The sequence below is a fragment of the Oncorhynchus kisutch genome, linkage group LG25 (genome assembly GCF_002021735.2).
Source record: "Oncorhynchus kisutch isolate 150728-3 linkage group LG25, Okis_V2, whole genome shotgun sequence".
Lineage (NCBI taxonomy): Eukaryota > Metazoa > Chordata > Actinopteri > Salmoniformes > Salmonidae > Oncorhynchus > Oncorhynchus kisutch.
Window position 1 is genome coordinate 28,466,193 of NC_034198.2, and position 15,616 is coordinate 28,481,808.

At 44.3% G+C, this 15,616-nt stretch overlaps 1 protein-coding gene across 1 annotated transcript in view; it reads right to left on the bottom strand.

Moving 5' to 3' along the window:
* Window positions 1-15,616, bottom strand: part of itga9 (integrin, alpha 9) — a 135,531-nt gene that overhangs the window by 20,345 nt on the left and 99,570 nt on the right. Inside the window, exons 17-21 of the mRNA XM_020461012.2 lie at window positions 12,750-12,826; window positions 11,864-12,011; window positions 3,505-3,591; window positions 2,842-2,921; window positions 770-853 (exon numbers count right to left, since the gene is read on the bottom strand). Of these exons, the coding sequence (XP_020316601.2) occupies window positions 770-853; window positions 2,842-2,921; window positions 3,505-3,591; window positions 11,864-12,011; window positions 12,750-12,826 (476 nt within the window). The remainder of the gene's footprint in view (window positions 1-769; window positions 854-2,841; window positions 2,922-3,504; window positions 3,592-11,863; window positions 12,012-12,749; window positions 12,827-15,616) is intronic.

A 15,616-nucleotide genomic window follows, 5' to 3' on the forward strand; every position in this document is an offset into this window, starting at 1 on the left:
TGTCTGTCTGGTGACTTTAATCTGTCAAGAGGCTTAGAACAGAGCTGTAGAGACCAGGCAGACACACAAACTAGCAGAGAAACTGAGCATTAGTTTGACTACCACTTTGATCTTAATGTGACCGTTTATATTCATCTTGATACAGTTAAAATAAACAGAGTGACTGTCTCTCAGCTTGATTTTAGCCTACCATTTTAGCATGCAGTCCAAGCTGCTTGATACTGTATATTTGAATAATCCATGGTGTTGTCTAGTGACTTCATCTGATAGCATATGCGTAGCATAAATTCAGAGTCTACGCACCCAGACAGTATGGGAATGTAGTGTGTTTGGCCCATAGAGATAGTTAGAGGATTCAACTTTGATATAACACGTTTTTGCATGGGCATTGCCATCTTCTTCTTGAGTGCTATGGTTTGTAAATGGCTTTAAGCTATATCACCGCCATCTAGTGGCCACAATAAATGAAATACAATATTTGGTTCAGGACTCCAGCACTGCAGATGGCGGTAAATCACCAATATTAGCTTTACGCTTTTTTCAAACACAAAATAAGAAGCAAATGGACTACTTTAAAATGGAGATAGCCTTAATGGCGCTGCCCATGCTGGCACAGATGCCGTAATAGCACAGACACAAAGATCTTTCCATCTCTATGGTTTGGCCTAACTGTAATGAATGGCTTACAGTATGTCTACAGTTAGCAGACCACTCCCATTGCAGACAAAGTAATTATGTTTTGTCCTCTTGCGCATTTTGAACCACTTACCCAGTGATAGTTGTGTCTACCTCATGGACCAGTGGGATAGAAAGATCCAAGGTGTTGTCCAACAGTTTATGTTCAGGGTTGGCACTACAATGAGAAAACAATAACAGGCATTTAACATATAGTCAATGATAGTAGATGTTAATACATTAACAATGCCAATTTTCAGCATAGTGATTCAAGTACAAATCTTTGTATTCTTGACAGCAACATGAAAGAGAAAGTTAGCTAGGTCTTAAATTCTTCTGTCAAAGAAAGAAAGGTATTTTTTCCACTGCTAACTTCACTAATCTGGCAACTTGAAGTTATTCACCCCTCCCAGCCTTATGCGACAGCAGACCCTTCTGGTCTTATGTGAAAGCAGTTGTAGCCATAGCCGCGGGAAGCAGGGGTTCTGAGGGTACTGCAGCACCCCCTGAAAAATCAAAATATAGAATAATAATCAGAATTTTAAAAGAAAATCTACTTTTTTGAAATATATACTTTTTCACAAAAGTAGTGCACTGGGCCTTTACTAGTATTGGCGGACCAATATTTTATTCTGTACATGCTTCCTTCTTTTCACTCTGTCAATTAGGTTAGTATTGTGGAGTAACTACACTTGTTGTTAATCCATCCTCAGTTTTCTTCTATCACAGTCTCATGGTGAAATCATGCCAGTTTCATTCCTCTCTGGCAACAGAGTTAGGAAGGCAGCGTGTATCTTTGTAGTGACCATCCAAAATGTAATTAATAACTTAATTATGCTCAAAGGGATATTCAACGTCCGTTTTTTTCTTTTTACCCATCTACCAAAAGGTGCCCTTCTTTGCGAGGCATTGGAAAACCTGGTCTCTGTGGTTGAATATGTGTTGGAAATGCACTGCTTGACTGAGGGACCTTACAGATAATTGTATGTGTGGGGTACCGCGATGAGGTAGTCATTAAAAATGTATGTAAAACACTATTATTGCACAAACAGTGAGTCCATACAACTTATTACGTAACATGTTAAGAACATTTTTTACTCCTGAACTTATTTAGGCATGCCATAACAAAGGGGTTGAATACTTGTTGACTCAAGACATTTCAGCTTTTCATCTTTAATTACTTTGCAAAAAATTTGAAAAACATAATTCCACTTTGACATTAAAGGGTATTGGGTAGGCCAGTTACAAAAATATATACATTATTATATTTTAAATTCAGGCTGTAACACAACAAAATGTGTAAAAATCAAGGGGTGCGATTACTTTCTGAAGGCACTCTATGTGTGTGTATGTTTAGGGGAGGACTTCTACTCTGACTAACAGGCATGATTCGCAAAGTGTACAAATGAAATGTAAATATTTTACCAGTCTATATCGAGTGTATACATCTTCTCATTACCAACAAATGGTCCTGGTTTAGGCTTACCTTACACTAACAACTTTCCCTTTTACTCATCGTACAGCGTCTCAACGTACAGCGTCTCAACGTACAGCGTCTCATCGTACAGCGTCTCAACTTACATCGTCTCAACGTACATCATCTCAACGTACATCGTCTCAACGTACATCGTCTCATCGTACAGCATCTCAACTTACATCGTCTCAACGTACAGCGTCTCAACTTACATCGTCTCAACGTACAGCGTCTCAACTTACATCGTCTCAACGTACAGCGTCTCAACGTACAGCGTCTCAACATACAGCGTCTCAACTTACAGCGTCTCAACGTACAGTGTCTCAACATACAGCGTCTCAACTTACATCGTCTCAACGTACAGCGTCTCAACGTACAGCGTCTCAATGTACAGCGTCTCAACGTACAGCGTCTCAACGTACAGCGTCTCAACTTACAGCGTCTCAACGTACAGCGTCTCAACGTACAGCGTCTCAACGTACAGCGTCTCAACGTACAGCGTCTCAACGTACAGCGTCTCAACGTACAGCGTCTCAACTTACAGCGTCTCAACGTACAGCGTCTCAACTTACAGCGTCTCAACGTACAGCGTCTCATCGTACAGCGTCTCAACGTACAGCGTCTCAACGTACAGCGTCTCAACATACATCGTCTCAACGTACAGCGTCTCAACGTACAGCGTCTCAACTTACCTTTTTGCATGAACTACAAACTGCAATGTCTCATTTTCCCCTGAAAGCCGGCTTGTGTCGAAGATCACTGCAAGATGATACTGAGGAAAGACAAGGTAAGAGGAGAAGTATTGGGGAAAGCTTTTAGTAAAGTGACATGATGTATATCAAGTAGTTGTCAAAATCATTAGTTTGCTTTTCAGTGGCATGGCCCAGTGACTGCAGACGATACTGTAAGTGTATAGTATGCCATCCTGTTGTGGTTGTGTTTACAACAACTAGACACTACATGGTATGTATGGAAAGACGTTTATGTCTAAACTACAAACAGACAAGTATTGACTGTAAAAAATGCATATGTAAAAGTTCAATGATTATGTTTAGGAAAGCTACATTAGTCTGTGCTCTTGCTAAAGGAAATGTTGTGCTTGGGTAAGGATAACAACTAAACACTGAATGGTATGTTTGGTATGGGAAGACTTTGATGTAGAAACTACAAAACGTATTGTCTGTAAAATAATTAGAATATGTAAACAATCTGCCAAGACCATTAGGAGCTATACCTTAGTCTGTGCTTTCAAAAAAAGGTTGTGCTTGGGTAAAGACAACAGGACACTATCTATAGCATGGTAACTGTATAATACATGGATGTAAACATTTTGCCATGACAATTAGGAGCTATACCTTAGTCTGTGCTCTCATGAAGGGAAATCCCACGCTGCATTTGAGGAAGTCTAAATCAACAAGACCACAGGAAATACCCTTCTCTTCCTTCAATAGATAAACACACAGGGAGGGAGGAATGGGGGAGGACGGAGAGAGTGAGAACCAAGGTGAACGCAGCATAAAGAAAATATGATCACGGTGAAAACCTCACTTCACATTATATAGCTGTGCCTCGGAGGAAAAATGACTTATTGAAAGGAGAAACACAGACAGAGGGATGGGGGATGGAGAAAGAGCGAGAGAGAGAGAAAGAACGGGTGAGAGAGGGGGAGAGAGAGGAGAGTGGAGAGAGCATGAGAGCAAGAGACAGAGAAAGAGGGACAGCCAAAGACACAGTATTAGAGAATGAGTGAGACATGGTGAAAGCATTGAGAGAGGAGCCAATGGAAATGACAACAATGAACAGAGCTGATTCATCCACTTCACCATACAGTATATACATACTGACATTAAAAGCTGTGCCTGTGAGGAGAAAGTATAGTACAGTCTATAAACAAAAACATTTAATATTTTTACAATGCAGGTAAACATTTAGCTAATATACAATGACGTACGCTCAATGGTCATTTTTTTTTTTTAAGATCACACTCCAAACTCTCTTGTCCCTGCAGGAGAGGACGGTAAAAGAGGGAGGACAACCTCTAATTAGCGCAGGTAATAGGTCCTGGTTAAAAGTAGTACACTATATAGGTAATAGGTCCTGGTTAAAAGTAGTACACTATATAGGGAATAGGTCCTGGTTAAAAGTAGTACACTATATAGGTAATAGGTCCTGGTTAAAAGTAGTACACTATATAGGTAATAGGTCCTGGTTAAAAGTAGTACACTATATAGGGAATAGGTCCTGGTTAAAAGTAGTACACTATATAGGTAATAGGTCCTGGTTAAAAGTAGTACACTATATAGGTAATAGGTCCTGGTTAAAAGTAGTACACTATATAGGTAATAGGTCCTGGTTAAAAGTAGTACACTATATAGGTAATAGGTCCTGGTTAAAAGTAGTACACTATATAGGTAATAGGTCCTGGTTAAAAGTAGTACACTATATAGGTAATAGGTCCTGGTTAAAAGTAGTACACTATATAGGTAATAGGTCCTGGTTAAAAGTAGTACACTATATAGGTAATAGGTCCTGGTTAAAAGTAGTACACTATATAGGGAATAGGTCCTGGTTAAAAGTAGTACACTATATAGGGAATAGGTCCTGGTTGAAAGTAGTACACTATATAGGGAATAGGGTGCCATTTAGGATGCCGCCTGTGTGTTTGGAAGCTTGTCTAAACAGAAGAGAGCTTCACCGGCTGGACAGTATAAACACTGTGTGTGTGTGTGTGTGTGTGTAAACACTCTGACTCTGAGAGGAGGAAGAATTCAAACAGTGAGAGTTCACTAAGGGGCTGCTGTTTCTGTGTGCGTGTGTGGGGGGGGGGGGGTGCGTGTGTGACTACATGTGTGTGGAGGAGGAGGAGGATAAAAGTAAGAAGGCTGTGACACATCTCAACTTTGACAAGTTCACTGATAAAAACAGACAAAGTAGTGCTTCTGGAATGTTCAGCAGAGCTGGAAGAGGTAAATCAATGGACAACAAATATCTTAATTTATGCCTGCACTGAATCCTACTGCAGCTTTTGCACTGAATCCTACTGCAGCTTTTGCACTGAATCCTACTGCAGCTTTTGCACTGAATCCTACTGCAGCTTTTGCACTGAATCTTACTGCAGCTTTTGCACTGAATCCTACTGCAGCTTTTGCACTGAATCCTACTGCAGCTTTTGCACTGAATCCTACTGCAGCTTTTGCACTGAATCCTACTGCAGCTTTTGCACTGAATCCTACTGCAGCTTTTGCACTGAATCCTACTGCAGCTTTTGCACTGAATCCTACTGAAGCTTTTGCACTGAATCCTACTGCAGCTTTTGCACTGAATCCTACTGAAGCTTTTGCACTGAATCCTACTGAAGCTTTTGCACTGAATCCTACTGCAGCTTTTTAATCTTTTAAAATAATGTATTATTATTTCTACACAATTGTCAGCTTGGAAAAAGCTAAATAGTATCAAAAGTGTTCATTGAACTACTACAGCACAGGTGTGAAACTCATTCCAGGGAGGGCCTAGTGTCTGCAGCTTTTTAGTTGTTCCATTAAATTAAGCCCTATACAACCAAGTGTGGGGAGTTCCTTACTAATTAGTCACCTTAATTCATCAATCAAGTACAAAGGAGTAGAGAAAACCCGCAGACACTCGGCCCTCCGTGGAATGAATTTGACACCTGTGAACTACAGTATTCATAAGGGAACTACAGCGATTCCTAACCTCAACTGGACTTTACCTAAACTACTAACTTCTGGATATGCTGCATACAAGGGATATAGTTTAGAGATTTGCTGCTTATTTACCAGCGAGATAGATTAGAGATGAGAGATTTGCTGTTTATTTACCAACGAGATAGATTAGAGATGAGAGATTTGCTGTTTATTTACCAGGGAGATAGATTAGAGATGAGAAATGTGCTGCTTATTTACCAGGGAGATAGATTAGAGATGAGAAATGTGCTGCTTATTTACCAGGGAGATAGATTAGAGATGTGCTGCTTATTTACCAGGGAGATGGATTAGAGATGAGAAATGTGCTGCTTATTTACCAGGGAGATAGATTAGAGATGAGAAATGTGCTGCTTATTTACCAGGGAGATAGATTAGAGATGAGAGATTTGCTGCATATTTAACAGTCGTTACCTCTCCCTCCTCTGCTCACACACTTACGAGGAAAACATAAATCTCATAAAAGTCTCATCCTCCTCCTCCTCTTCTTTTTGCCATAGCACATACCAACTATTACCAGTCATTAGATTTACCCTCTTTTGCTCACACCATGATGAGGAAACATCACTCCACACACCTATCATCCAGCCTCCCCTCCTTATTCCACTCTTCCCTCCCTTACTCATCAGTTTCCCAGCTACAGGCCAGGGTGGGGTGGGGGGTTAGGGTGGGGCCCACATCCCCCCAAACCTACTACTCCCACAGCCACCTGTATGGATGCAACTGGGATCCCAGTAGAGAGGGAGGGGACCCCAACAGGACTGGAACTGATGGAGGGATTTCCTAGCTATTTCCTGTATTCCTTCCATGCTGCTGTGCAAACAGTGCTGGGTCTTCAGGGAAGGGAGTGGGCTGGTGGGGTGATGTACCACAGTGTGCCATCCCCACAAGAAAACCAGTGAAGAACAAACATAACATACAACCCATATTTATGTTGATTTATTTTCCCTTTTGTACTTTAACTATTTCCACAACACTGTACATAGCCATAGTATAACATTTGAAATGTCTCTATTCCTTTTGTGATTGTAATGTTTACTGTTAATTCAACATATTTACTGTTTATTGTCTATTCCATTTGCTTTGGCAATGTAAACATATGTTCCCCATGCCAATGAAGCCCTTTGAATTGAGAACAACAGTGAATGAGAGAGAGAGAGAGAGAGAGAGAGAGAACTTGTGCAGACAAGGGCAGAGTGGGGCAGAGTGGGGAGACTTGGGCAGAGTGGGGCAGAGTGGGGAGACTTGGGCAGAGTGGGCAGACTTGGGCAGAGTGGGGAGACTTGGGCAGACTTGGGCAGAGTGGGCAGACTTGGGCAGAGTGGGGAGACTTGGGCAGACTTGGGCAGAGTGGGCAGACTTGGGCAGAGTGGGGAGACTTGGGCAGAGTGGGGAGACTTGGGCAGACTTGGGCAGAGTGGGCAGACTTGGGCAGAGTGGGGAGACTTGGGCAGAGTGGGGAGACTTGGGCAGACTTGGGCAGAGTGGGCAGACTTGGGCAGAGTGGGGAGACTTGGGCAGACTTGGGCAGAGTGGGCAGACTTGGGCAGAGTGGGGAGACTTGGGCAGAGTGGGGAGAGTGGGCAGACTTGGGCAGAGTGGGGCAGAGTGGGGAGACTTGGGCAGAGTGGGCAGACTTGGGCAGAGTGGGGAGACTTGGGCAGACCTGGGCAGAGTGGGCAGACTTGGGCAGAGTGGGGAGACTTGGGCAGAGTGGGGAGACTTGGGCAGACTTGGGCAGAGTGGGGAGACTTGGGCAGACTTGGGGAGACTTGGGCAGAGTGGGGCAGAGTGGGGAGACTTGGGCAGACTTGGGCAGAGTGGGGCAGAGTGGGGAGACTTGGGCAGAGTGGGCAGACTTGGGCAGAGTGGGGAGACTTGGGCATACTTGGGCAGAGTGGGCAGACTTGGGCAGAGTGGGGAGACTTGGGCAGAGTGGGGAGACTTGGGCAGAGTGGGGAGACTTGGGCAGAGTGGGGAGACTTGGGCAGACTTGGGCAGAGTGGGCAGACTTGGGCAGAGTGGGGAGACTTGGGCAGACTTGGGCAGAGTGGGCAGACTTGGAAAGAGTGGGGAGACTTGGGCAGAGTGGGGCAGAGTGGGGAGACTTGGGCAGACTTGGGCAGAGTGGGCAGACTTGGGTAGAGTGGGGCAGAGTGGGGAGACTTGGGCAGAGTGGGGAGACTTGGGCAGACTTGGGCAGAGTGGGCAGACTTGGGCAGAGTGGGGAGACTTGGGCAGAGTGGGCAGACTTGGGCAGAGTGGGCAGACTTGGAAGGGGTGGGGGGACTGGGGCAGAGTGGGGAGACTTGGGCAGAGTGGGGAGACTTGGGCAGACTTGGGCAGAGTGGGGAGACTTGGGCAGACTTGGGCAGAGTGGGCAGACTTGGGCAGAGTGGGGCAGAGTGGGGAGACTTGGGCAGACTTGGGCAGAGTGGGGCAGAGTGGGGAGACTTGGGCAGAGTGGGCAGACTTGGGCAGAGTGGGCAGACTTGGGCAGAGTGGGGAGACTTGGGCCGAGTGGGGAGACTTGGGCCGAGTGGGGAGACTTGGGCCGAGTGGGGAGACTTGGGCCGAGTGGGGAGACTTGGGCCGAGTGGGGAGACTTGGGCAGAGTGGGGAGACTTGGGCAGAGTGGGGAGACTTGGACTTGGGCAGAGTGGGGAGACTTGGGCAGAGTGGGGAGACTTGGGCAGAGCGGGGAGACTAGGGCAGAGTGTGGAAACTGGGGCAGAGGGGACTACCAGCTGTTTGATAATCTCTCTCTCTTCCACACTATCTCTCTTTATCCATTTTTCTGGTCTTTCTTTCTCCATCTCACTTTTAATGATCTTCCTCTCTTTTTCACCATCTCTGTCACTCTTTCTCTGGTTGTTTCCTCTTTTTCTCCCTCTGGCCTCCCTCTCTCTCCCATTTTCTCTGGTCTTCTGTAGTCATGAACAGATTCATGTTTGGGATTCGGAAAAATGGCAGACCTCTAATTTTCTTCCCTCTCTTTATTACCCCCTCACCCTCCTTTCCCTCTCTTCTCCACTCGCTCTGGTCTTCCTCCGTCTTCCACGTCTCATGTTAGGATTCTGACAAATGGCAGACCCAGTAAATCTTACTGGGTTTATTTAGGTTGTTTTAGTGTCAGCAGAAGGCTTCAGTGGAGTCGTAGTTTGGTGGGAATTACTTTACCCATGAGACCTATCAGTCCCAAAATATTTCACTCACTACCCCTTGGCAGTTACACTTCAATGTTTGTTGAGATCTTTAAGGTGGAAGCAAAATGGCGGAAGCTCCAACACTAAAATGATTTTATCTATCCAGACTTTACATATTTTTAAACATTGAATGGTTAGAGCCAAGGGGAAGGTGTAAGGAATGAATTGAAGCAAGCTGATAGAGCTTGAAAAATAGGACATGATTAAAATGAGGCTGTATCTTTCACCCTCTGTAGTCTACCTCTTCTATAGCTAAACAACTGTGACTAGAACTCTCTACTTTCTTCTGCTTCATAAAGAACTACAAGCATGATTTACCCTTGATTTACCACCTTTATCTGTACAACAGGTTATGAGGAAGGACATACTCCTTAACCATGAGGTTTCAGTGCCCCTGAAATTCCTGTTAAATCATCACGAGTTCGTAAATGTCCCTCTCACTCCTCAAACCTTCTCCCTCACTCCTCCATCTTTCCTGTGGTGCACCTCCCTCCCCCCCTCCCTAACTCACATAGCATAGCTCATCCTGTACTCTAAATAAATACTGATAGTGTTGTTGTTGTTGGCTAAGGATTTTGTGTTTGCAATGCTTTTTTTCTGTTTCTTTAGTTCAGTTCAGAAATGCCACTACCATACGAATTTGGACTTTGACAGCAGGACTTGGCAGTCTAAATAACAACACTGCTCTGGTTACATGTCTAGCCCTCAAACCAGTACCACACCAGTACCCTGATGTCAATAGTCAGAACCTCTGCTAAAGGCATTTGGTTCCTTCTTACTTTACTTTACTGCAAAAGCCTCTAGCAGAGGTTCTGGCTGTCCCAAACCCCTGACCTATTTTTTATTTTACCTTTATTTTACTAGGCAAGTCAGTTAAGAACAAATTCTTATTTTCAATGACGGCCTAGGAACAGTGGGTTAACTGCCTGTTCAGGGGCAGAACGACAGATTTGTACCTTGTCAGCTCGGGGATTTGAACTTGCAACCTTCCGGTAACTAGTCCAACGCTCTAACCACTAGGCTACCCTGCCGCCCCATGAGTAACATAAGCTTCCAAAACACAAACCTGGTGCTCCCTTCCCCCAAAAATAAGCCCAACACCCAGCTCCACCTCATAACCCAGGCTCCTGTGCTTCGGTGTATGCCAGTGTGGCGACAGACCTGGGTTCAAATACTATTTGAAATCATTTAAAATACTGGGCTTGATTTGGCGTGCCTAGTGCAATGGAACCAATAGAACAGTCACAAAAGTGACAACCTCACCAATCTGGCACTATAGGCAGGTTAGACCAAACACTCAAAGTATATGAAAGATTTCAAATAGTATTTGAACGCAGGTCTTCTGAACAGTGTGCTGTCTTTTGGCTCCCTGAGTAGTGAGACGATGTTGAGCTTCTGAAACCAATTCACCTCCCTGGTTTTAAGACCCCCCCCCAAAAAACACGGAGGGAACGGGAGTTTACGCTCGACTCCACACACACAGACACAGAAAGAAAGAACGAAAGAAAGAGCCTCATCCGAGAAACGGGAGCCGGGAGCTGACCCTTGCAGAACCATAGTGGAGCAGAGGTAGGTAGTACCAACACCTCTATCTTCAACCAGCAGGGAGAAGTAATTACTAAAGTCTCATACAGTAGTCAGAATAAGGCTGTTGCTATGTGTGAGAATCGTGTAGACCTAGGTTAAAAAATGATCTGAAATCAACTCAAATACTATATTTATAATATATACTGTATTAGCTGTGCTTGATTGAAATTTCCTTATGCAATCGATCCAATTGAAAAGTCCAGAAAATTCAAACCCGCCCACCTGGCACTCCAGGCAGCCTAAAGCAAATGCTCAAAGTATTTGCAATATTTCAAATAGTATTTAAACCCAGCTCTGACTGTGAGAGACTCCTGTGTCTTCATTTAATATTGTTCCTTTCCTGTCTGTGACATCCTGGTCCCGCTGGTCCCTCAACCTATTAGCTTCCCAGACAAAGAGAGACTCTGTTACAGGAGGTATCCCAATACTAAACGTCAACCTGAAGTTCATAGTTAATTAAATTAGCCAGGTGAAACTAAAACCCTTAAAATACTATTTGCACAATACTTGAGTAAAATATTATTGTGCATATGGGTAAAATATTATTGTCTCTCTCATCTCTGACATGGCATCTCTCTCAGGTATGATTAGATCTGTTCTGTCCTCCTTCCATACATGTGCACACTTCCCTTCCCTGCACTTGCACTCTTCCCCTCATGTAATTAAAAGTGATTGAATGCTGGCTCAAATCTGTTTCACGTCATAGCACATAGTCACAGTGTTAGGGAGTTGTTGAATGAGGAGTAGTTTTGTTAGGTATTGTGCTCTTGCTAGGGTTAAAATGAAACTTTCCCCCAAAAATCCAAGGTTTTCAAGAATTTGCACTTGTTGGATTCCATTTGTAGGATTTCCAGTTGTAGGATTCCCTTTCTGAGTATTCTCTCTTGATTCCAGGAATCTTCCAACAGGGGTTTCTGAAAAACTTGGGAATGTTGGGAAAGTTTCTGGAATTTGGCAACCCTATCTCTTGTTGACATGGTTCGGCTGTCCCTAGTCAGTAGTGCATGTGACAGAGTGACAGAAGGTCAGCCAAATTAACTACCTAAACTTGTCTCTCTATGTCTCTCTCTCCTCATAAAGTCTGGCTTCTTCTGTGCTCTCTTTTTGCTCTTCTCTCCTCTCTCTTCCCTCTTCGCCCCTACCTTCTTCTACACAACAGTCTGCACTAACAACAGAACTACAGAAATAGAACAACAACCAACCCTCTGCCAGTAGTTGATATAGAAGACCTCTCTGGAGAAGTTGAAGTAGATATTGGTGTCGTAGGCATCGTCTCCTGCGTTGGATATGGTCACGTTCAGAGAGACGTTCCTCACTCCTCCTAGGGCAAGGTGGGGATGGACGTGGAGCCTGGAGGCAGGAATATAATAGTTAACATTTTATTTGATAGGGAAAGAAACAATTAAAACATTTGGAGGGGTTACTCACTCCTTCCAGGGCAAGGTGGGGACAGACATGGAGCCTAGCAGGATGAGGAATCAGGCATTTCAGTTGATAAACTATTTCAGTTGATGAACTATTTCAGTTAATTAGTGCACAGTGCTGATTAACTGCATTTGTTTTCCATTCTCTGGGATAATTATGTATCGTCTAAAATTCAATAAGTAACATGTAGGCCTATGTATAATACTAGCCAGTCTCAAGATGTGTTTTTGTTAAGTTGTCTCTTAATGTTTTTTAATTTTTTTATAGAGACATTACCCTGTGAGGTAGAAGTTATTATCATAACTAAAGTGGAGTTATATCAGAGATATTTCACTCTACACACTGAATAACACCCGATTTTGGTTTCCAAACGTACAGACTGCCAATGATTCATACAACAAAGAGGAAAGGAAAAGACCTCCCTCACTAAATATGGAAAAGGCATGGATGGTTTCCAACCACGAGAGCCAATGAGGACGCATCATAGTTCCACTGACCACACCCACACCTCCTCAGTGTGTACAGCATGACGTCAGTCAGCTTTCATAGAGGAGTGGTGAGCAGTGGCCAGAAAAGAAGAAACACACACCCATCCGCACAATATCAACGAAGTGAGTGGCCAAACAGAGGAACAGACTCTGTCTGTCTGTCTGTGTTCTTTACCCAGAAAGCAGCAGTTTCCCATGGAGTCTCAGGTCAGCAGCACAGTCATCAGACAGGCAGTTCTTCTCAAACCATGTCTAGAAGAGGAAACATAACAAAGAGAGGGAGTGAGAGAGATCGAGAGGATATTGAGGGAGTGAGAAAGGGAGTGAGAGAGAGAGAGGCCGAGAGTTTATATGTCCTCACAGTTCCTGTCTGAACACGTGTACACACACACAAACTAGAGGGCAGTGTTGTGTTGTGGTTAATGTGGGATAAATCGACTGGTGAACTGCCATTGCAGCGCTGACGGTCGTGTGTGTGTGTGTGCGTGCATGCGCATGTGTGTGTGGCTACAGGATGGCTAGTCTCCAAGAATCACTTGCTTTATATTAACAGATTTAAATAAATAAAAAATTCAGTCAGTCATCCAGAACAGCGCTGTCCATTCATTTGGTCTGAAGAAACTGAAATACAGTCTGAGCCCCAAATAGAACCCTACTCCTTATGGAGTGCATTGCTTTTGACTACTTTTAAGGGGGAAAAGGGAGAGATTTGGGATGAAGACAGACAGTACAGTGCAGTTGCAGCCCATGAAAGTCCACACAAATAGTTCTGTAAGTATTGAAAGATGCAAAAAGTAGCTAATTCTCTGGGGGTAGAGGGCTGGGTGGGGGTAGAGGAGGGGTGGGTGGGGGTAGAGGAGGGGTGGTTGGGGGTAGAGGAGGGGTGGGTGTAGGTAGAGGAGGGGTGGGTGGGGGTAGAGGGGTGGGTGGGGGTAGAGGAGGGGTGGGTGGGGGTAGAGGAGGGGTGGTGGGGTAGAGGAGGGTTGGTGGGGGTAGAGGAGGGTGGGTGGGTGTAGAGGAGGGTAGGTGGGGGTAGAGGAGGGGTGGTGGGGGTAGAGGAGGGTGGGTGGGGGTAGAGGAGGGTGGGTGGGTGGGTGTAGAGGAGGGTAGGTGGGGGTAGAGGAGGGGTGGTGGGGGTAGAGGAGGGTGGGTGGGGGTAGAGGAGGGGTGGTTGGTGGTAGAGGAGGGGTGGGTGTGGAGGAGGGGTGGGTGGGGGTAGAGGAGGGCTGGGTGGGGGTAGAGGAGGGGTGGGTGGGGGTAGAGGAGGGGTGGTGGGGTAGAGGAGGGTTGGTGGGGGTAGAGGAGGGGTGGTGGGGGTAGAGGAGGGTGGGTGGGGGTAGAGGAGGGGTGGGTGCTAGAAAAATAAATAAATTCATCAACCTTCCAAATTTCTTTCAAGGAAAGAAAACACAGTGGTAACACCAAGTGGTAACTGAAACCACCTCGTTATAACGATCATTTGAGGTTATTTCTTTGAGGTTATTTCTTTGACATTCCTCTGCTGATACAGAGGAAGACGTGACTTTGCTTTCAGGTACCAGGGTTAGAGGATGGATTCTTAAAATAATCCTACAACTTAAAGGAAATTAATATACTGTATATTTAAATTAAACTCTGATAGACTCAGTGATTTTTCAGCATTGAAAAGTCTTGGCTCCGACCACTGCCACGCTCCCGCCACTCCCACTACCTAAGCTCCATTTTGATCCAGAATAAAACATTGGTATTGGAGTGATTTCGGGGGGTAAATCAGACCTGGACTCAAATCTGGGTCCAGCGACTGTCAATCAAACACCTTAGCTGTTACACCAAAACTCTTAGTAAGGTTGCTAGGTGTTGTCACTACATTATGTTGTGTGTGAGTATTTCAACCTACGTATAGGCAACACAAAACTTGTTACCTCATTCAACCTACATACAGGCAACACAACAACTGTAGCCTGTTATCTCAATCAACAGACATATAGGTAGTGGTGTTAAGTACTTAAGTGAAAATACTTGAAAGTACTACTTAAGTAATTTTGGGGGTTATCTGTACTTTACTTTTACTTCACTACATTCCTAAAGAAAATATTAGACTTTTTGCTCCATACATTTTCCCTGACACCCAAAATTACTCGTTACATTTCGAATGCTTAGCAGGACAGGAAAATGGTCTAATTCACACATTTGTGATTTGTTTCAGGAAACTAGGCGGATGTCGGTTTAGCCACAGAAAAAGTCAGCAACCTTCCCGCTAGCCATGATTGGCTGAGATAATGAGTGGGTTGGACATGCCGAGAGATGTGTTCAGATTGGTCTGCCATGTAGCATGCTTCTGTTTATTTGAGCTGGTCAGTATGTGTAGGTAACCCTTTCTAATGTGGCTTTTTTAGAAAGATATCACGTAGTAGAGCTGCATAAGTGTTGCTCTCCACTTTATGGAGTTTTGAAATCAGTGGAAGTAGAGTATGATAGTTAAGGAGATGGAGAAAACACCTGTCTCAGGATTACATCTTCAAACTAAGGGCAACCTTGGCATCCGTGATAAGGAGAAGCATCCACCCATGTATAACGGTTAAGATAGTCTAGCTAGCAAAATGTTCAGATATTATACGTGTCAGGAAGTCATTAGTGTACTGTTAACTAGTTAGCGAACATTAGCTGGCTGGCTCGCTAGCTAATGTGATGTGCATGATCTGTGTAGTAATATTATACATATCTCAGAGCCATTTGCTTTGCTAGTTTAGCATAATGTTAGCTAGCTAACATTGAACCTGGTTGGTTAGCTACCTGCAGATTCATGCAGGGTAATAACGTCATGAGTTGGGATTATGGTCCATTGTTTAGCTAGCTACATGTCTTAACAAAAGACTCCAATATCCAAGTAAATATTTCAATAGAATGTTCATGATGTCACTGCGACATCTGCTGATAGACGTAGCTGGAAAATGTGTTCTGGCTATCTACTCTGATTTCAGAGTACTCTCGTCTGAGTGTGCCAGAGCGCAGAATAACTGACGAAATTACGAACACTCAACACTCGTTGAATATGGCCAGCAT